The 24,390-nt window shown below is 44.2% G+C and overlaps 2 protein-coding genes across 3 annotated transcripts in view; both read left to right on the forward strand.

Moving 5' to 3' along the window:
• The window catches only part of stat5a (signal transducer and activator of transcription 5a), a 34,775-nt gene extending 19,911 nt beyond the window's left edge, over positions 1-14,864 (forward strand). The window contains exons 3-19 of the mRNA XM_086132409.1: positions 83-239; positions 2,520-2,609; positions 3,516-3,690; positions 4,140-4,270; positions 4,362-4,513; positions 4,788-4,943; positions 5,338-5,517; positions 6,789-6,876; positions 7,240-7,362; positions 7,957-8,049; positions 9,077-9,283; positions 10,418-10,512; positions 10,715-10,857; positions 11,819-11,974; positions 12,059-12,110; positions 12,428-12,538; positions 13,174-14,864. Coding sequence (XP_085988535.1) covers positions 83-239; positions 2,520-2,609; positions 3,516-3,690; positions 4,140-4,270; positions 4,362-4,513; positions 4,788-4,943; positions 5,338-5,517; positions 6,789-6,876; positions 7,240-7,362; positions 7,957-8,049; positions 9,077-9,283; positions 10,418-10,512; positions 10,715-10,857; positions 11,819-11,974; positions 12,059-12,110; positions 12,428-12,538; positions 13,174-13,297 — 2,233 coding nt within the window. The 3' untranslated portion in view covers positions 13,298-14,864. The remainder of the gene's footprint in view (positions 1-82; positions 240-2,519; positions 2,610-3,515; positions 3,691-4,139; positions 4,271-4,361; positions 4,514-4,787; positions 4,944-5,337; positions 5,518-6,788; positions 6,877-7,239; positions 7,363-7,956; positions 8,050-9,076; positions 9,284-10,417; positions 10,513-10,714; positions 10,858-11,818; positions 11,975-12,058; positions 12,111-12,427; positions 12,539-13,173) is intronic.
• Positions 14,865-18,821: 3,957 nt separating this feature from the next.
• LOC147192900 (inactive phospholipase C-like protein 2) overlaps positions 18,822-24,390 on the forward strand; it is a 55,326-nt gene continuing 49,757 nt past the window's right edge. Inside the window, exons 1-2 of one of the 2 annotated variants that reach the window (XM_086132406.1) lie at positions 18,822-19,294; positions 19,367-19,691. In XM_086132406.1, coding sequence (XP_085988532.1) covers positions 19,434-19,691 — 258 coding nt within the window. In that variant the 5' untranslated portion in view covers positions 18,822-19,294; positions 19,367-19,433. Of the gene's footprint in view, positions 19,692-24,390 lie in introns of both variants that reach the window. The other variant, XM_086132405.1, reaches the window with a different exon arrangement.

A 24,390-nucleotide genomic window follows, 5' to 3' on the forward strand; every position in this document is an offset into this window, starting at 1 on the left:
TCAAGGACACTTTACAATCAAACAAAAGCAATAAAACCACAGGTTGAGATGAGTTTTGAATGTGCCTGTCTGACCCGGTCAGGGACAACATCGACTTGGAGAACCCCCAAGAGGAGTTCAAGGCCAAACGCTTGCTGGATGGGCTGATCCAGGAGCTGCAGAACAAGGCGGAACACCAGGTCGGCGAGGACGGCTTCCTTCTCAAAATCAAACTGGGACACTATGCCAACCAACTCAAGGTAAGTCGTTCAAGATAAAGAAAATTCGAGATTGCTATAGACTGCTCGTTTTGTCATGAAAATGACACACAGACCACCCTAGAAAAAGAAATAAAATGCCGTATTAAGCAGCCACATTTGATAAGATACTACTTTTATTGAAACGATTTCTCTCGTTCAACAAGCCGCCCCTTTCATCCAATCCCAGCCGTTTTCACTGGAGCAAACCCCTCAATCCCAGCGTTTTACTGGATTTTGACTGATCTTGCAAGGCCCGCAGAATATTTGATTCTAATGCTATATAATCATGGAGCGTACCGAAATAAAGTTTGGACTCTTGTTTTCCGGCAGAAAAAAAATTATGTTTCTATCTTTTTCCATTCTTCAGCAATCGGCATTACAAAATGGCTAAGTTTCATGAAAATGGTGATTCCTGGGCAAAAAACTGAGAAAAAAGGTTTTTTGTAAAAGCATGCATTTCAAGCATGTGAGGCACCACTGCCACCTACTGGTCGCTTTTTTACATGATTTGCAATGCAAACGGCTTATTCTCATTCACTAAAGGGGTGTTCACACGGCACACATTTGCTCCGGCGCTGCACCGATGTATTTTGTTGCGATATATTTTGCACCGCAGCAAATTGTGTGGAGCGTTCACACGTACAAAGTCGCTGAGCGTGTCTGCACCGGTACAGCGTCGGTGCAGCCCCACTTGCGTTCACACGGCAGTTTCTGCAGCGGAGCAAAACGACAGAAAACAAATGAGCTGTCGTGTTGGTTCTTTTTAAAACGTATTCACAACTCAAGCGACTACTGGACAGGCACGTCCTTCTCCTTCTCGGTCTCCGTGCCTTCTGCTCGAGAGTGACCGCCCCCGAAAACGTAAATCAACGATGACTTCAATGACACTCAGAAAAGCAAACACATCATGCGCCAAACAGAAAATCAAGAGAGGAAATCACTAAATAAATTATATGGGGGGCGGGGGGTTGTGAACACACAACAAAGGAACAAACTACACTAACAACTCCGAGACAGTCCAGTCTCCTACAAAAGGAAAGATGTTACCAGCCAAGTCTTGTGTCATTATTAAACAAACACATGACGGAAGTCCGACAGAGCGCGAAAGCAACGCATTCTCGCCGTACGTACGCTTCACAAGCATTTGCTCTGGAGCAAATTTAACCAAGTTGCGTTCACACGTGCAAATTTACATCGGTGCTGCTTCGCAAACGAGCATTTGCTCCGGAGCAAATTTTTAAACCACCTCCCTGAGGTGGATCAAATTTGGTCCGGTGTAAGCCTTTTTCCGGGGCTACGCCGGAGCTAATTTGCACGTGCGAACGCTCTACTGGGGCAGCCCCGGCGTAGCACCGGACCAAATCTTGCCGTGTGAAGACCCCTAGATTGCATCAGATCCTCCTCCTCTCTATGACGCAAAAAAAAAGACTTAGACGTACAAGTACGTCCTTGGTAGGCGGGGCTTAATTTTAAAAAGACGTACAAGTACGTCTTGTGGAAGGAAAGAGTTAAACATCCCCGCTGTTGATGTTTTTTAGAAAGCGCGCACACAGGAGCACCACATGTTTCAGAACAGTTTGTATCCATTGCAAAGAAAAACAAGAGGACAGTCCAAGTGCGGCCGTTGGTAGTTAGCCAGCACTGCTATTTATGATCCCTGCTCTCAAAATCCATTCTTCTCTTGCCTTCTGCTCGCCTCCCAGAAACCAGGCTCTGAAACTGGGCAAAGGGCAGATTGGCTTTGCTTAAACTGGATTCCGGGATTTTTGACACCCTTTACATTGCTTTGGGGACTTTTTCTTGACATGCATAACTGACATGGCTGAAGTGCCATGTATGCATTGAGCTCTTGGACGGAGCCTCAAATGAAGATACGGTGGAACCTGCGAAAGGCATTCACAGAGCATATGTAGACAATTAAAAAAAAACATTCACGCTAACAGACAATTTAGAGCCTTCCCAGTTTGGCACAGGTTGTTTTTGGCAGTTCTAGTTCCACTGGCGATTCAAGGAAATAAATCCAAATTGAATTGTCATAGCATGAACATGTAAAACACTGCCGAGTACTCGTATGCTAATAATTGCTTCCAACGAAGCGCGCCGCTCTTCAGAGACTGCCGTCATTAGGCTCCTCTAATGGGCTCCAGCGCGCCCGCCGCGCCGGGCCCCCGAGAAGCTCCTTGATGTGTCTAAATTGACGAGTGCGGAGAGCGGCGGCCGCTCGCCTCGTCAGGGGCTAACGAGAGCTTAACCGCAGCACATGTTCTCCTTGTCTTTCAGAGCACGTATGACCGATGTCCTCTGGAGCTGGTGCGCTGCATCAAACACATCCTATACACCGAGCAGCGGCTCGTGCGCGAAGCTACCAATGTGAGTGGGTGTCAAACTACACACAAACTACACACACACACACACACATCACGTTGCAACTATACAGACACTGCTTTGGTTTCAAAATTAATTTAAGGAAACATTCAGATGCAATCATACACGTGCCTAAAGCAAAATCAGGGGATGGAAGTGCAAGGTTTTATATTGGCCAACTCCCCAGACTTAAACCCCACGGAGCATGCCATTTATGCGCTGAAAACGAGACTGAAAGGTAGTAAACCTCCCCTTAGCCCCAAAATAACACTGTTGGCACTGTTGTAAACGGAGAAGTTTTTCAGCTTTTGGAACAATTCCTATGAGGTTTTTGTTAGCATTTTCGGAATATAACCAAACCAAATCAGACACGTGTGAAGTTTGACCTTCACGTTGGTATTTTCGTGACGAACACAACAATCGCACCGAGTTTATTTTTGAACCAATCAAGTGTGAACCCATCCTGAGAAACGGGGTGGACGTTTCTTTTTCGCAGCACTCGTTTATGTAGTGACCTGGCACGACACGGTAACAAAGGATGGAAAGCAAATATATCAAGTTTTATTGCATGCCACGAGTTATGAAAGGCATCGCTCCAGCAGTGCGTGAACATCTGAATTTCGGTAACTCCTGGCTTGAATCGATTTCCAGTCACAACGCGCCTCTTCGATTAGCGTACACTTTGTGGACTGATGAGGATTAGACACTGTTTTGTCCTGATCTGACTGAGCACAGTTATGTAGCACTGCTCCATCTCAGACTTACAATTATGGATTTTACCGTCACTCGCTCATACGAGGGTCAGTGCATCCTGCCCATCCTGTGTTCCTATCACCACTTTCTCAATTAATTTAGCTCCGCTTCTGTCAAATGACACCCTTTCTTTCCCATCCCATTCATGCAACCGATCAGTCCAACTCTCCAGTGGGCGTAAAGTTGGACAGCATGTCTCAGAAGTACCAGCAGATCAACCAGGCCTTCGAGGAACTTCGTCTGCTCACCCAGGACACGGAGAACGACCTGCGCAAGCTTCAGCACAACCAGGAGTACTTCATCATCCAGTATCAGGAGAGCCTGCGCATCCAGGGTGAGACAAGAGCGCCGAGACGATATGATTGGAGAATCGTGGTCAATTTCGACATACAGAAAGAAGTAGATAAAATATTTTCTTCACACTCTAAGTGGGTAGACCCATCTACAGTTTCCATGATAGTCAGTCCCTTTAGTTTTTGTTCTAACAATGTATTGTACTCCAATACAACTTCAATTCACATAATTGGAGCCATTTTCCAACAGCAAATGGACAACATTGAAAAGATGCCTTTAACTGGACGTGAGACGCGGCCTTGCATCAAGAAGCTTTTCTTACAATGAAAAGGAAAATAGCCTCGAAACAATTTTTTCTGAGCAATTCATTCATTTTCTCTCATTGAATTAACTCATTCACTCCCAAAGACGTTTTTAAACGTCTTTTCAGACTTGGTCTAGAATTGGCTGGTACTGAATGAGTTAATAACCCCCCCTCCCCTCTTTTAGCTCAGTTGTCCAGCCTGGCCACACTGCCCCCTGCTGACCGACAGTTACGAGAGCCCACCTTGTTAAGCAAGAGAGCCACGGTGGAGGCATGGCTGACGAGGGAGGCCAACACACTACAGAAGTACAGATTGGTATCTGCTTGACTCTTCTTCTTCTTCTTCTTCTCTTCTGCTGAACGCGTGCCTCGCAAATGGAAAAGTTGACGCTACCGTTGTTCTGCAGGACCTGGCAGAGAAGCACCAGAAGACACTGCAGCTGCTGAGGAAGCAGCAGACCGTCATCCTGGACGACGAGCTGATCCAGTGGAAGAGACGGCAACAGCTGGCGGGCAACGGGGGGCCGCCGGAGGGGGGCATGGATATCCTGCAGTCCTGGTGAGTTTCCGTTCAGCCTCCAGCAAGGATCAGTGCCCCTTACGAGGCTCCCGCTAGGTTCTGCGCCCCGTATGAGGACCATGTGGAATCACAGAGGTCGTCGGTTTACAACCTCCCACTGGACTACCGCCAAGTTCATGCTTGACGAAAGTGAGACTCGTGTCTCTTTGTGTTGATTGTCATTAGCGCAGTACCCTTTGTGATTAGCACATGAAGACGGAGCAAACTGCCGGTGCAATTGAAGGTGCTATCGGCGAACCCGTGTGTGTATTAGGTGCGAGAAGCTGGCGGAAACCATTTGGCAGAACCGGCAACAGATCCGGAGAGCTGAGCACCTCAGGCAACAGCTGCCCATCCCAGGTCCCATTGAAGACCTCCTCAATGAACTCAACAGCACAATCACAGACATCATCTCAGCCTTGGTCACAAGGTAGCTCCAAAAAAAAATGCAAATATTGATGCCCTTCCTTCTTTTCTATAATTGCCTGTATCAGTACTTGAACCCATAATGATCCCCAAATGCTTAAAAATCATTTCCAACTCATCTTACAACATTACCCTCGAAATAAAATTTTGAGGGTTATTTAAAGTGCTCATAAAAATATCAAAATTAGGCCAGGCATGTGTAATCTTAATGACTCAAGTGGTTAACAGAATACAGTATATTCTATTACTGTAATGACATGACGGACCGGTTCATTTGCCATGGTGACGCGATACACATGAACTAATCAACCCTCAGCTTTCGCTTCAGAATGAAAAAACCCCCAAAACAAATGAATGTTCAGCCATACTCCCGTAATACCCTCCCACCCCCTTCTCAGCACCTTCATCATCGAGAAACAGCCCCCGCAGGTGCTGAAGACCCAGACCAAGTTCACGGCCACCGTGCGCCTCCTGGTCGGCGGCAAGCTGAACGTGCACATGAACCCACCGCAGGTCAAGGCGACCATCATCAGCGAGCAGCAGGCCAAGTCGCTGTTGAAGAACGAGAACACCAGGAAGTAAGTTTGGCCACATTGAAATTTCTGAAAGTCTTTTGTTCATCCCTGATTCTATTTTCTTTGGGCCTCCCCAAATGACTATCTACGGCGCCAGTGTCAACCTCAAGGCCCGAGGGTCAGATGCGGCCCGCCACATCATTTTAAGTGGCCCGCAAAAGCAAATCAAAGATGACAACTTCCATTATGCCTGCGAAATTCTGTACCAACATTTCAAATTTTCATATGGAATAAATCAGTAACATATTGGAAGCATTTTCTTGTTACCAAACCCCTCATTACACTTACTTCAACAATAATTGAATAAAATGTTCTTCTTGACTTCTTGATATGGTTTCAGTCATCGTGGCCCTCCAAGGGAAACTGTAATTGTAATGTGGCCCCGGGGACAAAAAATGAGTTTGACACCCCTGAGCTACAAACTCGGACAGAACTAATGAAAATTGCACGACACATTGACCATTGACACTTCATATTCATATTCCTTTTTTTTTGTTGCATTTTTCTTTCGTGCTTCATCAACCACATGTCCCCAATAAACTTTTCAATTTCTTTATATGAGGAAAATATCAAAAGACAAAATGTAAATGCAGCTCAGGTCGGGATTTTTCTTTTGTGCTGCATACATGTGCAATTGCTCACACGTGCATCTTAGAGGGAACATGGGTTGGGACTAAAAGCATGCATGTTAGGTTCATTGAAAACTCTAAATTGTCTATAGGTATGACTAAATACGGTTAAAGTAGCCTGGCCTTAAAAAGATCTTCAAACATGCCGATGGACTGCTACTTTAAACACCCCACAGTTCTTTGGTAAAAATGCACAAGTTTATAATTCAGGGACAGTGTTATAATTAAAAAAAAAAATTATGACCTTCCCTGCACTCATGGTTACAATAGTTCTGTCCTGGATTACACTCAATTCAAGCCTCACCACATAGGCATGGATGGAACTCCGACAATGCCTGAGAAGAGTCCATGCAGAATCCACTTTTAGCACCGTTCGACCGCCTTGTTTCGCATTCCAAACGCAGCAGGAATGCGTCAGCAGTTAAATCGGTGAACAATAACGCCATTATGTCGTCTATTCGTCTTTCTACGGCGGCAGCTTGTTTTGTCTGCTTGCACAGAAAATGGAAGAATGCATATTAGAATTTTACCCACCCCTCCAAAAAAAAGGGGGCGCAACAACCTTCAGCGCCCATTTTTCTCGTGTGGGGAAAATATATTTAATGGATGGTTTCTCAGTGCAATTCTCTTTCTGTTGCTATTTAGTGACAGCAGCGGGGAAATTCTCAACAACAACTGCGTGATGGAGTATCACCAGACCACAGGCACGCTCAGCGCTCACTTCAGAAACATGGTGAGGGCCCTTGTGCGAGCTGTCACGCAGGGATAAATGCTGCTCAGTGTCGCCACCGAGTTTCTTCAGAGAGCCATCACGGGCATTTATTTGTTTATTCAAATGTCAGGACGTCTGTTTGAGGGAGGCTTTTATTTGTCCAAGTGGATGAAACGCACAGAGAAAAAAAGGGATGCTTGTTTCCATATTCTTTTACCTCCCATATCATGTTAAGCGTATAAAATATAGTAATGATGGGGAAACGGTAGATGGACTGATGGTGATGAGTGTTCTCATCTTGCTGGTTTGCATATATGCTGTAAGCAGAAATTTCAGCCTTGATATACAGTATGATTGATCATTTTCGATGTCTCGTGTATGCAGTCCTTGAAGAGAATTAAACGTTCGGACAGGAGAGGAGCTGAGTCGGTCACGGAGGAGAAGTTCACCATCCTCTTCGAGTCCCAGTTCAGTGTCGGAGGCAATGAGCTCGTCTTCCAAGTGAAGGTGAGTCAATACAAACAGATGGTACCTTGACATACGACTTTAATTTGTTCTGTGATCGCACACGTAAATTGAAACACCGCAGCTCTAACCACTTGAAGTGAATGGAAATGAAATCGGAAATGAATCTGTCCCACCCCCACCAAAAACACAACAATCGTTTTAACGACACAGGATATTTTGCATTCTCTGATATTGTACTTTGTTAGAATACAAGACAGTTTGTGCATGTTGATTTCATGTGCCGCTGCGCGTTCACATCATGCTGTGTGTCCCTTGGCCAGCAGGGGCCAGAAAATACAGACATACTATACATGATAAACAAAGAAGAGTTTCACAGCTCATTGACTGCAGTAATATTCGTCGTTCTTCGCAGAAGATAAAGAAGCTATGTCTGTCTACATCCGCTCCTGTATCGTTTGCGTTTAAATATCCGTTGTCGAAACAGTTCTGACCAGCGCAACATCGATGCTAAATTTGTGAGCCCATCTAGAGTGTTTTTTTTTTGGTTATGTGTTAGTCGGGGTACCCCTGTATTGAGATTTGAACATTTGACACACTTTGCTCCACTTTATGTCATTGGTTGCGTCTCCACAGACATTGTCGCTGCCTGTCGTGGTGATAGTCCACGGGAGCCAAGACAATAACGCCACGGCAACGGTGCTGTGGGACAACGCTTTTGCAGAGCCCGTGAGTACACGTTTTATGTATTTTTTTTCAGAGTTAGGCTTTCAATTTAGGGTTAGGCTTTCAATTCAGGCTTCAGCATTCAATTTCGACTGAGTTTTACATTTTATTAGCATAAGGTTTCACTTTTGGGCTTCAATTTGGGGAAAGCGTTTTAATTGTTGGTTCAGGTTAATTCAGGGTTCCAATAATGAATTTCAATCTAGAGTTGTTTTCCAGTTGTGGGTTTGAATTTCGGGTAAGGGTCTGAGCTCAAACTTTTAATTTAATATTTCAATTTTGAATTAGCTTTATGAAAAGAGTTATGCTCATTCATCTCAATTGTTGAATGATAGCGTGTCTCCCTCTGAATGATGCAGTTTTGTTTTTTTAATGTGAAAAACTGACCACGCCGAAACAGAGACGATGTCATGCAGCTGTACAACACTCTCCAAATGCTCCGATTGGTCAAAATTCGAAAACTTCTGCCATAAATCCGTCTTTAAAGGTCTCTCATGACCCGCGTACCACTCAGCAGGCGTCGGGCACGGTGGGTGGTGAGAGGTACGCAGAAATAGCAACGGCAGCAGCATGAATGCCCCGCGGAAGGTTTTCAGGTCTGCCTTGGCACACCAGGGGGGCAACATTTCATTCACTGTTGATAAGTGTAGCCCACTGTGCTCAGTGGTGTGTAACGCGGTGACTCATCATCTCTAATGGTACACCTTTAGACCTCCTTTGGGGTCAAAAAGTGTACCATGTTGGAGCACAGCATACATCTTGCCTTGCCTTTCATTCATCCCCCCACCAGGGTATGTAGTTTTGGATTTGTCATGATTTTTCGAAACGTCTGATGACCTGGCTTTTGCCTATTTTGATCGGGCGGGATAAAATCACTTTAGCACCCCACAAAATAATCACTCAGGATAATCTTTCAGAGACGTTGGATTTTAGTCTGTCCATCAGTCTGGAGGACCTTAAAGCTCTTTATGTTTAGCGCACGTTTCCATGCTAATTCTGGAGCATCCTGGCTTTTGTCTGTTGTCCTCAGGGCCGCGTGCCTTTCCTGGTTCCGGACAAGGTTCTGTGGCCTCAGCTGTGCGAGGCCATCAACATGAAATATAAGGCGGAGGTGCAGAGCAACCGCGGCCTATCCGAGGAGAACCTGGTCTTCCTCGCCCAGAAAGCTTTCGGCAACTCCAGCACCAGCATCGAGGACGATCGCAACATGACAATGACCTGGTCACAGTTTAACAGAGTCAGTTTCCTCGTGATTTTCCCTCTCTGTAGCCACAATATAATGACTTGTTGTTTTCAATGCTCCTCGAGACTTCCCCCCACCCCCACCCCCTTCCCTGTTGCCTCTTCCCACAGGCCAGAATTACTGAACCATTTGCAAAGCATGATTGTTTTCTACCAAGTGATGCAGCACTCACACTCACAGAACTATTTGTCCCGCCGTTTTTTGCAGCACCCCCCCCCCTTCCTAGTGCAATTCCACGCCTCCAGTCGTGTGAAATGAGCTTAGTCGTCCTCTTAATGACTCTGTAAAAAGACAACACCTTATTTTCCATCTCGCAAAGCAGACAACACAATAGGGCAATTATGCGTCATTCGATTATGATAACGGCAGCGAAACGGGCGCAAACAAACGACGCGCATTGTCAGTTCGGATTCCTCACGCTGGGTGGCATTTTGGTGGCAAAGACGAAGAGCGTCTATTGCAACGTGCGTTTGTCCTTATTCATATAACACTCATCTTCCGTCTGACATGACTGTTTCTTTATATTTTTTATGTTTTCGTGATAAGCAACTCAACATTAGTATTGCCCAACACGCACTTGGATAAAATAAAATAATAATAATAAAAACTTTACTTTTAGAAATTCGTGCCTCAAAATGGCATAAGCATCTTGGTGGGCGGGGGCCAAGAGACATGTAACACAACCAGTTTTATTAAGCGGCTGTATTATTCGTTGGTGAAATGGGTGTCCGTAGGTACTTTGTGTTCTCTGACTGGACACTAGGTGGCAGTGATGCTGTAAAGATTACTGTTGCAAGGAAAAATGTTGTGTTGTTAACTCATTCGGTACCAGCCAAATCTAGACCAAGTCTGAAAAGACGTTGAAGAACGTCTTTGGGAGTGAATGAGTTCATTGCCTGTTAAGAAAATGCAGTGTTTGGCGACACTCTGGCCTTGTTATTTTGCCTCCTGGCACCACATACTTAACCCGGATAGGGACGATGAAAGGGATGGACAAAAACCCATTTCTGTCCATTGTTAAAAACTTTTCATCCTCCATCCCAAAAATGGGCATCCGTCTGGGACAGATGGACCGTTCCGTCCCATCTGACGGAAAGCCCGTCACTGATAATGTCCTCCACTCATCAGGAAAGCTTGCCCGGCAGGAATTTCACTTTCTGGCAGTGGTTCGACGGCGTGATGGAGCTGACAAAAAAGCATCTCAAGCCGCACTGGAATGACGGGTGAGCGAGTTCTCTCAGTGTGGAGGGTACCTGAAAATGCAGTGTGTTGTTCTGCTCGCGAAAAAATGGACAGTAATGTCATTGGCTGCTCCACGGCAACCAGCGTACGTGGAGATCAAATGGAGCATAGTTGGTGTCTCGTGTGGAGGGAAGGACGGCGGATAAAAGACAACCTATCGCTTCTCTCCTTTTATTTTTCCAGAGCCATCCTGGGCTTTGTGAACAAGCAGCAGGCTCAAGATATGCTGATGTCCAAACCCAACGGCACTTTCCTCCTGCGCTTTAGCGACTCTGAGATCGGAGGGGTCACAATCGCCTGGGTGGCCGAAAACCCAAACAAAGCAGGTACATGTGTTGGGAGATTGCAGAAGCAGAGTGACAAATTGCTGCATTTCAACTGAGCAAAATGTGTTGCCTCTCGAGGGGATAACAAACAACGCTGACTCTACTGCCTGAACGGGCTGCAGGAAAACTCGGATACATGTTCATGAGATTTAAAAGCAAATTAAATTATTATCTATATTCATTCATGTTACTCCCAGCGGGTGAAAGATACCAACAGCAAATTGGGGAAGTGTAAATGCACAGAGTGGGGAAAAAAATGATTTTTAAAGGTGATTTGGAGGGGGTTGCATGTTCTTCGCGGAATTTTATGATGATTCATTTTGGTCTAATTGCGTTGCTGCCTATACAGGCTGCAGTAAAAACCGAATGCGGACGTGATTAACCGGAGGCACAGTTGATACTCAACCTATTGTATTGCCTAAATGGACTGCAGTAGAACATTAATTACAATTATGTAGAACATATAATGTATAAAGCACTTTTCATTTGAAATTCAATCTCAAGAAACGGAAGCAGCAAAATCAACATGGAAGCAATCAGCCAGAGGTGCAATGCATAACTACTGCGCCGCCTAGCAGCCAGCAGAATAATTCATTTTAAGCCCTACTATGCTGTGTAAACAGGTTGCGGTAGAACGCTAAGGTGGCAGCAGGCATTTTCATTCATTTGGGCCCGATTATTTTGTTGCTTGAACGGACTGCGTCACAAAAAAAAACGTGCAAAGCAATCGGTCGGACGAACAATGCATTTTTTTGCCCAGCCGCGACCACTAAGTTTCAGAAATCGTCAGTGGCAGCAACCCGACAAGGCGGGCATTTCTTGGACAAAGCACACTACTTAAAACCACTGTGCTGCACTCATTCAGTCATGTTTCGTATTAAAAAAAAAAAAAAAAGTGCGAATCTCCTTGATGTCTTGAAATGTCCTTCCCGAAATCCAACGGACATGTTCGGTTTTCCAGGCGAGAGAATGGTGTGGAACCTCATGCCCTACACAACCAAAGACTTCACCATTCGCTCTCTGGCCGACCGCATCAGCGATCTCAACCACCTCCTCTTCCTCTACCCCGACAGGCCCAAGGACGACGTCTTCTCCAAGTATTACACCCCTCCCCTCTGTAAGCGGCGCCGTCTCACGGAACTCCTTTTCAGGCCCTTTCTATGTTTCGATGGCTTCCAATGTTTCTCTGTTCTCCGTGCAGCAAAAGCGGTGGATGGCTACGTGAAGCCGCAAATCAAACAAGTGGTGCCTGAGTGAGTTGCCCTCTTCCTCCTTCCGTTCTTTCTAAGTAATCATCAGCTATTGGATCCTGCATTACAGATCAGCAATTACTTAGCGCTTACAGTTGGAGGAGGCCAATTAAAAGATGCAGAGGGGCTCCTGAGCGAGCGTGTCCTTCTCTCATCATTAGAGTTAGCCTCGTTAGCCGCCGAGCTTCGCTCCGGCCACCGCTTCGCTGTAATGATACAGCGGGGCACGGAACTCACGCTGTGGATGGTTGCTTAGACGACTGGATCAACGATTTATTGCTTTTATTCTGCGCGCGCGCGCGCAACCATGTTCTTCGCAGGTTTACAACGGCCAATCCCGATCCGACAAGTGGGAACGCGACATACATGGATCACGGCGCCTCTCCGGCACCTGTCAGTCATCCACACACCTTTGGCTTGTACCCACCCATGTGAGTCACTGCACCGTGTAAATGAAGGGACGGGCATGATTTATCCATTTATTCTTTTAGCCCATCTACTCTGCTGCCTTAACGGGATGCCGCGTTGATGGTGTCGGCAACCTGCCCAGGCTGCGATTCACTTTCACTTGTTACGGTAGAAATGAAAAGTGAAAGCGACCAAGCCGGAGGCACAATTCATTTTCAGTCCAACTACGTTGGACATTTCGGCACATCTACTTCGCTCCCTAAACGGACTGTTTTTGAATTCCAAAGTAGTAGCAACCTGAAAAACGTGGGATTCATGTTTGCTAATTTGCTACTAGTTCTGTGTGGTGGCATACAGCATGCTTCATTTCGGTCCAGCTATTTGGCTGCCTAAACGGGCTGCTGTACAAATCGGAAGAGCTGAGAATTAGTTTTATGACGAATCTTCTGTTCCCTCAATTTATCTGTATAGTACGGCTCTCCGAGGACTTTTTGCCCAACTGGTTTAATGCCTAAACGGGCTGCCAAAGTGATCAGTAGGCACCCGTGGTAACAAACCCGTTATCATTTTGGCTTGACTCTGTACTCCCTAAACGGGTTGTTATGAAATCCAAAACAGCAGCAACCTGACCAGAGTCATTTTCACGGCCTGCACGCAGGAGCGAATCCATGCTGGATGCGGACGGAGACTTCGACTTGGACGACACCATGGATGTGGCGCGGCACGTGGAGGAGCTGCTGCGACGGCCCGTGGAGAGCCATTGGGGCGGCCAGCAGTCGTGACCGCACCAACCAACCCAACCAGCCCCACCCCTCCACTTGACATCTCTCATGGGTTTAATTCCGATCATCTTGTCTGTTTTGCCCTCTCCCTTCATTGCTATAATGTGAATTGTTAATAACGGTTGTGGTTTTTTTTATTTTGTTTTCTGTGTGAAGTTTTATTATTTGTGTCCATAAGTATTTGTACAAGGTTTCAGTGGTAAACCGACAGTGTTACAGTATTGGTTAAAAAAAATCTATAGTGTTCAATTGTCAGTCTGCATGCATTCTCTTGATTTTAACATACGTACTACTGTACGAAGACTTTTGTATTTTATATCTGGGCTTTGAATGAATGCTATCTTTGGACAAAAAAAAAAAAAACTGGAACTTTACTCATGAGCTTTTTCTCGTTACGGCAAACACTCACAGAAAAGTGGTTACGCGTACGACCACTCGCTTGGATCCGTTCACCAGCTACAACCTCACTTGGGTGCACTTTGGCACCTTTGTCTCTTGTCCAGAGCTATTTGTTCAACAACGCTGCCTGCTTGTCCTCTCAGGTCCGCCCCCCCCCCCTCCAGTGCTCCAGACCTCCTCATCGGTGTTGCCTTGCCTTAATTCATCTCTCACAGGCCGCCGTCTTTATAACTTCTCTGTATATGACACAATTATGGCACAAAGTCCACCTGCAGATGGATTTACATGACAAGAGTCCAAGTTCTGGAATCGCAATAGAAATCTGGAATCAATGAGTTTTCTGCGAGCCGTTCTTCAGGCAAATTTGTTTGGTTGTTTTAAATACATAAGCTCTGATTCCCTTAGTTTTATGTTCACTTTGACAGGAAACATAATCAAGAGGTTGAGGCCTCGATGAAGAATGAACGATTTGTCAAAGTGTTGCTGATTTTGAAGTAATGATATCATCGGCCAACGACAGCTCCTACCCAGAAAAAAAAACTGATGTTGGGTCACTCATATCTCAAGGCATCACTGTATGTTGAACTTAAAAGTAAATGTGACACCACTGCGGCCATTTTATTTTACGTGCAATCCAGATGCTTTTGCTGTTGAAACTCCGAAGTGGAGTTATTGTCACGGCCTGTGTCGTAAAAGATACAGTACATTTGTCCAGTGTACTGTTTACAGTGCGTCATAGGTTGAAGGACACACACAAAGCTTCATTCTCAGGAATATATTGATCTACTCCCAACAGAAGAAGCTGCGTGATTATATGAATATAGATTTAATGTGTCAAATGTCCCCTTTCCTAGGTGCATTGTCAGCCTACTAGGTGAACCTCAATTCAATTCATGTGTTTATTTCTTTTTGTGTAATTATTTTTTCCCCCACTTGGAGCTTATTGTAAGCTTTGTGTCATCTTGCGTCACTGTGGCCTTTGTCATGTTTGTGCTTTGGAGGCTTTTCCAGAAAGAGAAAGCGAAAGCTGTCCTTGGTGTCAAAATTAAGTGAATTATATATATATATATATATATATATTAGTATATACAGTATATACTGTATATATAATTTCATCTGGAGCCCCTGTGAAGACATGTTGCTACTAAATAAATGCTCTATTTTTTAAGTTTTAAAGTCTGATGTGGTGGCTTGAATGCAACCCCACATGGATTTAGTGGGTACAAAAAGATACTTTAGCTCATTGTGATATCAGAGGTTGGGAACTTTTTTTAAAATCTCATAAAGCTACCCATAGTGCCTTTCAAAGCAGAGTAACAAGGTTCTTCAGATTGGAAAAAAATAAAATACTCGATGAAAAAAATAAAAAAGCAATTCAAACAAAGTAAAATAGAAAGGTCATATATTTTATATTTTAAAAAATTATTGATAGAAATGCTGCCTAACTTTAGAATTGGATTTTTCCGTTTTTTTAATTGTATTTTTATTCAAGTATAATTACGCTGTGGCTTTATTTATTCGCACGTATGTGGTCCGTATTTCCTAACGTACCCACCCAATGCTCTATTTTAAAAAAATACATATATAAATGCGCAGCCCGGTAGTCCAGTGGTTAGCACGTCGGCTTCACAGTGCAGAGGTACCGGGTTCGATTCCAACTCCGGCCTCCCTGTGTGGAGTTTGCATGTTCTCCCCGGGCCTGCGTGGGTTTTCCCCGGGTGCTCCGGTTTCCTCCCACATTCCAAAAACATGCGTGGCAGGCTGTTTGAACACTCTAAATTGTCCCTAGGTGTGAGTGTGAGCGCGGATGGTTGTTCGTCTCTGTGTGCCCTGCGATTGGCTGGAAACCGATTCAGGGTGTCCCCTGCCTACTGCCCAGGTGACAGCTGGGATAGGCTCCAGCACCCCCCGCGACCCTAGTGAGGATCAAGCGGTACGGAAGATGAATGAATGAATGAATATATAAATGCCCTTTTCGCCGTATTGTAACAGGACACGTGAGAATCCTCACTCTTCCTCTGTCTCCCTCTAGTGGACAAGAAATATTGCGGGGGTCTTAAATGCCAAATAGCTGACCTCGAAAAAGCCTAAAAGGAAGATATGAGGAAAAAAATAAACAATAATTTAGATGATAAATAATTAGGGGTCTATATTACAGAGTCTGTAATCTTTAATTATATATTTTTGTATTAACTGGGAAATTCTTGCACACACACTGTGACTATTCTCGTTAATCGTTAATTTAAGTTCAAAGCGCATCAAACCATTAAAAAATATACCGTATAAGTACTGATAGACCTCATTTACGACATACATACAAGGTCGGGCTACAGCATCCTCATAGGAGGGAAACCCCGTCGTAAATCGAGCACTCGCTGGACTCAATTTATGTTACCGTAACCTCCATCTACCAGTAAGTGTCAGCAAAACACAGTAAATCAAACTTGGGGCTTCATCCTGCTTTAAGGGGAGCTGAAATCACGTGATTGACTGAAGTATTTTCAAAGCAGCACTCTAACATAAGAATAGTATATACAATGTCAATGCACTGTTGTGCTTTTTATATTTTATTTTTGTTACACAACCCCCAAAAAATAATAATAATAACAAGCGTCAGTCCCTTTCGTCACAGCACAGTGATGATGATACCAATGATTATTCATTCTGCGTTATTCATTCAGAAAACATCAATTGCGGGTCGTTTCATTTATCTGTGTACCTACACTCTAAAATCAGTTGGGTGAAAAATACCCGAAATTTAGTCAAAAAGACTGGCACAACTATTTGGATTACTGTATCCATTTAAGTTGGGCCAAAATGAAAAACCCATAAAACGCCCAAATAATTTTGTTGATTCAATTCCACTTCTTATTCTGGGTTGTTTGCACTAAACAACCCATTTCTTTTCCAAAATAACGCCCGAAAAATTGGATTGTAACAACACAAAGTTAGGTCTAATATACCCAAGTAGCAGGTAGGTCCAATTTTTTACCCAAATTCTTTGTATGTTTTTTTTTTGTTTTGTTTTGTTTGTTTTTTTTGACAAACAAGAGAACGTTCAAACAAGACCGTTCTCTCCCCCGTGGTCCTCCTAACCGGCGATAAATCCCCGTTTGACCGCGTGACCCCGTCATCCCCTCTTCCCTCCCTCTGCCTCCCTCTTTGGAAGCCTGCTGGGATTAGCAGAAGTGATCAATAGGCGCCTGTCATCAATACATCCCAGCTACAGAAGGAGGAGGAAGACGAGGAGGGGAGGCTGGGGAGAAGGGCCATTAGAGCCCTCGAGCGATTACGGCAGTCTTCGAAGATCTTCCAATCAGAGGCCGACAACAGGAGTGGCGCCGTGCCGCGTAATGCAGGCCGACTGGCTGACATCCCGCCACAGGAAACGACTGCAAACCTCCAACTGTTGGAAAACTTTTTGGAAAAAAAAAGATTTTTTGTTTACTTTGCTGTTGATGCAGATCAAACCCTTTGTTTCAATTCGATTCGATCAGTTGATTTGTTAGGGAGTGGAACATAATCTGAGATGTTGTTGAAGTTGTTCCATATATTTATTTCTGAATACATGTTTTGATGGTAACGCTGAAAACACGAAAAGACTCAGTCAGCATGTACCAGCAGAATGATGCATATTCCTATTTAGAGTGCCTCATTGTTGGCTCTGAGTGCACGCACATGATCCAGAGAGAGACTGAAGAGAGAGCGGACTGAATTTATTTATTTATTTTTGAAGTCCGACTTGAACAGCATGTGGACAGGGTCTAAGCAGTGATGTGGCCACTTTAGAGTGCCTCATTGTCACGGCGTGGGTAAGATATATTTCAACCACAGGGGGCTTTAAGTAGTTAGTACTTAAATCATACTGTACTAAGAAGCCAATTCAGAGACGTAAATTCCATTTCCAGATTCTGTGGCGGAAAAAGGCAAATATTTGGAATCTTGCGTGTTTAAAAGTGGACATCATGTGACATTAAAGCGCGGCAGTTAGTGCCGGAGCTTTTAAAAGCACAACTTTTGCTAAATAATTTCTGACGATGCATAATGCATGAGCCAGGAAAGGAAGTGAGGACACAAGTGGCGGAGTGTGTCCGCTTCTTCCTGTTCCACGGCACACACTCATATTCAGACATCCTGGTCACATGATGTCACGTGTGTCACGTGACCTCACGTTTCTCATTCCGACCTGAGAGCGGGAGGACGTTTGTGCTATTGTGGCTACACATGGACCCACTTATCACCAGCGAGGCCAACATCCTGCCTCCTGGGAAAACCTGACAAAGTGACCTTTGACCCCCTAAATACTGGTATCCGTCCCGCCCTCCCAGTAGATAGCGCTGACCTCCAAAGCGTAGTGATCACGACTGATTACAATAATAAGTCACGTGTGTGCCGCTTGATTTTGTTTTTTCTTTTGTGTGAATGCTGGGAATTGATTAACGATGGCAGCGGACAAAAATATCGGGACATGGCTTGCTGAAAAGAACCAGTAAGCTTTCATTTACTTTACGTGAGTATTTAATTTTCAGTCTTTTCTATTTTCTTCGTTTACTCTCCAGTAGTGATGTCTGAAAAATCGATATAAGTACCGGTACATATATGTTTTTTTTTTCACTTCTGGAAAATAAATACAAACTCGTATACAGTATATATAGTACTGATACCAATATCTGAAAAAGCTACATAAGTACAAATAATTTGTAAATGCAATTAAGTACTTTTTTAAAGTATGGAGTATTTATTTTTCTCATGACATTTCATCCTCACTCCCTACATTATTTTGATTCTTATTATTATTTATAGCAGCATTTGTACTTCTACTTCAGTATAGATTGTGAGTACCGGTATTTTATTTTTTTTGCTGGAAAAATGAATAGGTACTGATTTTAAGTACGAACAGCTGACAAAACTACAGTATATCATCACAAATACTTGATAACTGTACTGAAGTAATTTTGTCAGTATCCATTCATTTTTAAGTGTGTAATCTTTTACTCTTACTCCCTATTTTTTTTCACAGTAGCATTTGCACTTATACTTAACTACAGATTGTCAATACTTGTATCATTGCTGGACAAATAAAAAGGTATTCATACACAGTACCGATAGCTGCAAAACATCTACATAAGTACAAATACTCATGTAAAATTTTCAGTTTCCATTTCGTTCCCACCACTGGCCATTTGTCAAACTGTTAAGCGGATGCAGTTCTCATGGTGAAGCTTCACTTTGCGTGGTGAGCGCGGTTCGCGCGCACGTCGTGCACGAGCGGCACCATGCCCGCGTCGCGCTCGTGCACGCGCAGTCTTGAATTTGTCCCGCGGATGCACGCTAGTTGCGTGTGCGCGTGTTTCTCTTCTTTCTATCCGTGTGTCTGTTAGTTTGTGTGTGCACGTGTGTACGTGTGCGTGCGTGTGTTTGCGTGCGCGCGCGCGGGTGGGTGGCAGCGAAACCCAACAAGACGGTCCCGGTTCGAGACGAGCACAAGTGGAGTAGGAGCGCAGTTCTTCGGGACCAGAACCTGGTTTGGAACCACCCCCCCGCCCGGACCGCTTCCGAGCTGCGGGCCAGTCGCCGGGAAGGGGCGGAGGAGAAGAAGTGAGGGGCACCGGCCGGCCGGCTCCCTGTTTCGGGCACCGCGCGAAGTCCGAATCGCCTTTTTTTGTGTAGGTTAAAAACCAAAATGGGCTGCTGCCGCGACACCGCGGAGGTGCTGCTGCTTCTGCTTTTCTGAACCATGGCGGGGCACCACGCTTCTTCGGATCCGTCGGGACATTTTCTGGACTTGAGCCGGCCGACGCAAGCCTCCGGCGGCGGCGGCACCCGGCCCTACTTAGAGGTGTCTGCCGGCTGTGCTCGGGGCTTCGGAGCCGAGGGAGTGTACAGCAATGGCCGGTATCGGGAGCTGAGCAGCCCGACGGTGGGCAGTCGCAGCCGAGATCCGTCCACGGAGAGGAGCCAGGGAGGAGCCAACACACCTTGCGGCATCATGAAGGTTGGTTGGCTCAAATGAAGTCTCAAGGTGACATCTCGGATTTGTGTGATTGCATTCACCCCCCACCCAATCCAGTTCCGGAAGGGACTAAGGTGGTCAGAGGAGCCAACAATTCTACTTAAGTTCTGTTACTTTAATAAAATAATGTATTCAGTGAAAAGAAAATACTCCAAAACTTTGCAAAGGTTAATTTTGCACAATGATATCAACATTTTAGAAAAGAAACCCTAAACATTTAACAAAAGAAAATTCAGCCAAAGAAATTGTCTTTAATCAGCTTCATTTGTTCACTCCTGTGAAACAGCACACCAGGCAGACATTTCAATTATGTAAAAAAAAGAAATCAATTGAAATCTGACATGTGGATAAAGTTATCAGCGATTTTGACGTCCCTTTCATTCCTCGAAAATGTCAGTACAGTACTTCCAATTTATATCTTCATCCCAAGTACTGTGTATGAATTGCGGATTGTTTTTTCTCACCGCATCCTATTTCGATATTTTACAACCCAGTGTACTTCACTAAACATCGGCTCCTTGTAGGGGGGCCATGACACTGTTTGATTGGTCAAATGGAATGAAATGTCATTCGTAGTTGGAATGTAACTCCATGTAAGTGTGTAGAAGTAGCCTTTCTTTTTAACAAAAATACCAAAGTAACACAAAAAATACTGTATGTTGCATTAAAACTACTCTGCCAACTGGCCTACAATTTATCCCAAAAGAGTCAATTTAATAGAGTAAATGTTACCCTACTTTGAATAAAAATCTGCTAAGTAGCTAGATACTGACACAATGTATTCATGAGAGATGATGCACAAATGAAGACCATTGCATCATTAATAGCAAGAGCTCCACAACAAGAAAAACAAGCCACTAATCAATCCCTCAAGGGCTCTGTTTGTGCAATTGCATGCAAAAACAGTGTACACATGAGGGGGGTCCTTGGAGGAACGGGATACTCAAACATTTTGTCGGCTCAGGAACTGCATTAAAAACCGGCCCAGGACCCAAGCATGGCAAAATATTGCACTTATTGTCACATCATAATAGGCCAAAGACTATATACAGTAGTTGAATGCAATCTTTACATCACAAAGGCTAAAATTTGGATTTATGGCATTTTAAAAGGGAAAGTTTAAGATGTGGAAACTCAATTACAGTACGAGCTTGGTCACAGAATAAATTGAAATCATATGTCAAGGCATCACTGATTTATTTTAGATCTCCGTGCGTCTGTCTTGCCAATTTATCAGCTTTGTTTAACTAAAAACTGATTTCACGATGAGTAAAAAAAAGTGATTAAATAGAGACAAGTTCCTCCTTATTTCAAAATATCCATGCATACATTGATCGTGACAGTTTTGTCTGGTGGCGTTTTCCAACGTGACATCTGTGCTCTGCTTCATTAAAGGTCGACAAACACCGCAGTATGGCACGCAACGTACTCTTACGACTTTCAAAGTCATCGAGGTGAATTATTTGCAGTAATGACTAAAAGCCAAGTATTATTGGCCATTACAATTGAGGCTTATTTAAAAAAAAGTTTTGTCCAATAAAGCTTGATGTGCCGAGAGCTTCTTCATTAGGACTGTGATTTCCTCTTAAGTGTTTGCTATTCATCGACGAGCCCGCACAGCACTTTGTTGTTGGAATGACATTTTTCACATCTCGTAAACAGAAAGTAAATGGCAGCAAACAAGATCTTTGTACGCTGTGTATGAGGGGGCTGCCCCCGTAACATTATGGTGAGGATCGCGATATTCGTGCAGATGCAGAAATGTATTGATGGGTTTTTCTGTCTGCACCTGTGCTGACTCATAACGACAGAGGAAAAAGTCATTTTTGTAGAATGCAACAGATGGATGAATAAGTACGGCATGCCGGAATTTGTTTTTTCCCCCTCCTGTTAACAGTTGGACCGTCGTCGAGGTCTGTGCTCGAGTGAGTCACATACAGTACATTGTCTTCATTTAATTCGTTCCCTGACCAAGCAATTTGCTCGGATAGCAAATCGATTTCCCCCGTTATGACTTTCTATGCCCAATGAAAATCACCATGTTATTTTTGGTGCATTTAATCGAGTGAAAAGTAGCCCTGTATTGTATGCAAACATAAAATCTGGTTTCACAAAGTTCAAGGAGTGTATGAGCTGCAGTATTTGTGTGTTGGATGTGTGCCTTTAAGGGGCGTGGCCTTCCGAAATGGCTTTGGAGTCGCTCCTTCTGTCCAAGGAATGTCAGAAAGCGCTTCGGCTATTGTGGCTCTCCTTGCCCACATGCGAGGGCATTACATTATATCAAGTGCTTTATTTTTTGGGCTTTTTAAATTTTTTTTTTTTTTTTTTTGCTATAATAACTCACAAAACTCATGACTGGGTCTGACATTCATCCATTTTTTTTGTGGCTCTGCGTGGTCACTACGAGCCCTGTCAGAACCAGTATTGGCCCTGTATATTCATGACATTAATTATTCATTTGCATAATAAATCGACAGTTGTATCCTTCTTCTGGCTGATGTTCGAGGATCGTTAACCTGACATGCCCCAAAAATATCTGCAGTGCGGTAAAATGAGTTGATTGATTTAAATGGATAAAGCTCAAAATATTCAGTGTTGATTTTCTTCCATTCATTTATTAAACGTATACTTGTGCTAAAAAATACCACAAGTTGGGCCGATTTTACACATTTTCTCTGCTTTGAAGTGAAGTACTTAAGGACATACTTTGGGAAAACTGTCGAATGTTCTCCCTGTACTTCATATCTTGTTTTTAAGGAGCCCTTACATAAACAATTAATCAAAGGGTGGCTTTTGGACAAAACTTGTAGTATTTCAGTTTTTGTTATTGTTATGAACTGCATTGTGAAGTCTGGTAGGTAGCCCATTGGTGTGCCTTGGGGTACTCCACGGCAACTCTTTATCATTTAGGCAGAGCTATTTTTCCTAAACCGAAACCTATCAATGGTACTAAAGAAGAATCTGTGAGGCGAACACACACAATGACTAGCCAGCGTATCTCTGAAAATACGAAACTGTTTTTGTGTTCAGGCCCACTGTGGAAGGCCCGCATGGATGTGTTGAGTCAGACCTTGATCAGCAGCACCTGACACACTCGCTTCTTGGATCGGCTCATAGTTGGATTCCCGTGGCGACAGCGCTTGCACAGTCAAACAAACATGTTTGGACCCCCCCACCCCCCAAAAAAAAAAATTCAGCTTGCACAACGTGCTGTTGCTGCTGCTGCTGCTCGAATGTCGCCAGCTCACCTGAATCTCAATGCGAAGTTGTGCCCCATCCCGAGACTTTCATTTTTTTTTCCCAATCCCTGCGATAACATTTGATCTTTCGGCGAAACCTCAATCAAGGATGAAGTGTTTTGCTCAACACATTCACACACTAAGGATACCTCTAAAAATGCTCAAGTAACCTGTTGGACTGGTTACACACTGCATGGTTCATGTTATACAATTCAGTATTTATTTATTTATTTTTAATGTTCTTCAGTGGCACGATTTGGATACACGTCACGACAATATCAATAGAAACAAAGTCTTCATGAAATCAGAGAACTTCAGATCAGAATCGGGCCTCTTACCCCCTAAAAAAATGGTAAAAGCCAGAATTCCCACAGTTGCCCAGCGCCAGAGACATGGAAGAAGTGTGCAATCCAATCTGGCTCCATTAGGAATAAACGATCAATAACAATCTCACGGTTATCGTCTTCCCCCATCTGAGGTCGTATCGTTCGTCTTGCTTCCCTTGCGCGGGAGTGGATCCAACTCATGCACTGAACACTCATGACCTCATCTAATGGTCTGGTGCCAAAATGTGCGCACTCATCATGTCGAGAGCATACTTGGATGCTTAGTAAGGAAACTGACGGAGTGAATCAGGTCAAAAGGACACATGGATTGACCTCGGTTTTCAGAAATAAGGGCATAGGACGATATAACCCTTTCATCGTCGCTGAAAAGGTTAATAGACGTCCCCTCAAAGTCCAAGGCTTTGATTTAGGCTGAGGCTCATGGTTGAGTGTTGGGCTTGTGGGTTACTGGGTTAGGGTGATAGCTAGGGTTTTAGGCTTAAAAGTTAGTCTTCTTTTTGGGTCTTCATAGTGATGTTCTATAGCAGTCTCCCGTGTCTTCACACAGATTTTTTTCATGTATGTTGAACTCTGCAAGGTCTTTCTGGCTACAGGGATTGAGAAGGAGGTCTGCTTCTCCACATTCAAAGGTGGTTGATCCAATCCGATCGTACCATTTATTTCAAGCAACCTAGGATCGTCCTGTACTTGTTTTCAGATGGTTCAGCGTTGGGTCCATTGGGTACACGGTGTGTCTTGAGTTCAGATGGAGTTAGTGTTGGGCTCAGGGGTTAAGGGTTTGGGATTAGAATTTGTTTAGGTTAGCTTTCAGGTTAGGGGCTATTGTTGACAGGATGGGTTTCGGGTTACAATTAACATTTGCGTGAGTGTTAGAGGTCAAGTTTAATTCTAGGGTTCCGTAAATAGCCCTGCGATTGGCTGGCAACCGGTTAAGGGTGTCCCCCGCCTACTGCCCAAAGACTCCTGGGATAGGCTCCAGTACTTCTGTGTTCTATATCATATATCGTTTGTCATGTTTACCTTTTGTTGAATTCCTAGGCAGGCCGCATGCAGTCTGGCTGATATGATGCCGAGCTCATTTCGTAGCCTTACCGC

Source organism: Hippocampus guttulatus, chromosome 16, assembly GCF_054856545.1.
Source record: "Hippocampus guttulatus isolate MCC_2025c chromosome 16, RoL_Hgut_1.0, whole genome shotgun sequence".
Taxonomy (NCBI): domain Eukaryota; kingdom Metazoa; phylum Chordata; class Actinopteri; order Syngnathiformes; family Syngnathidae; genus Hippocampus; species Hippocampus guttulatus.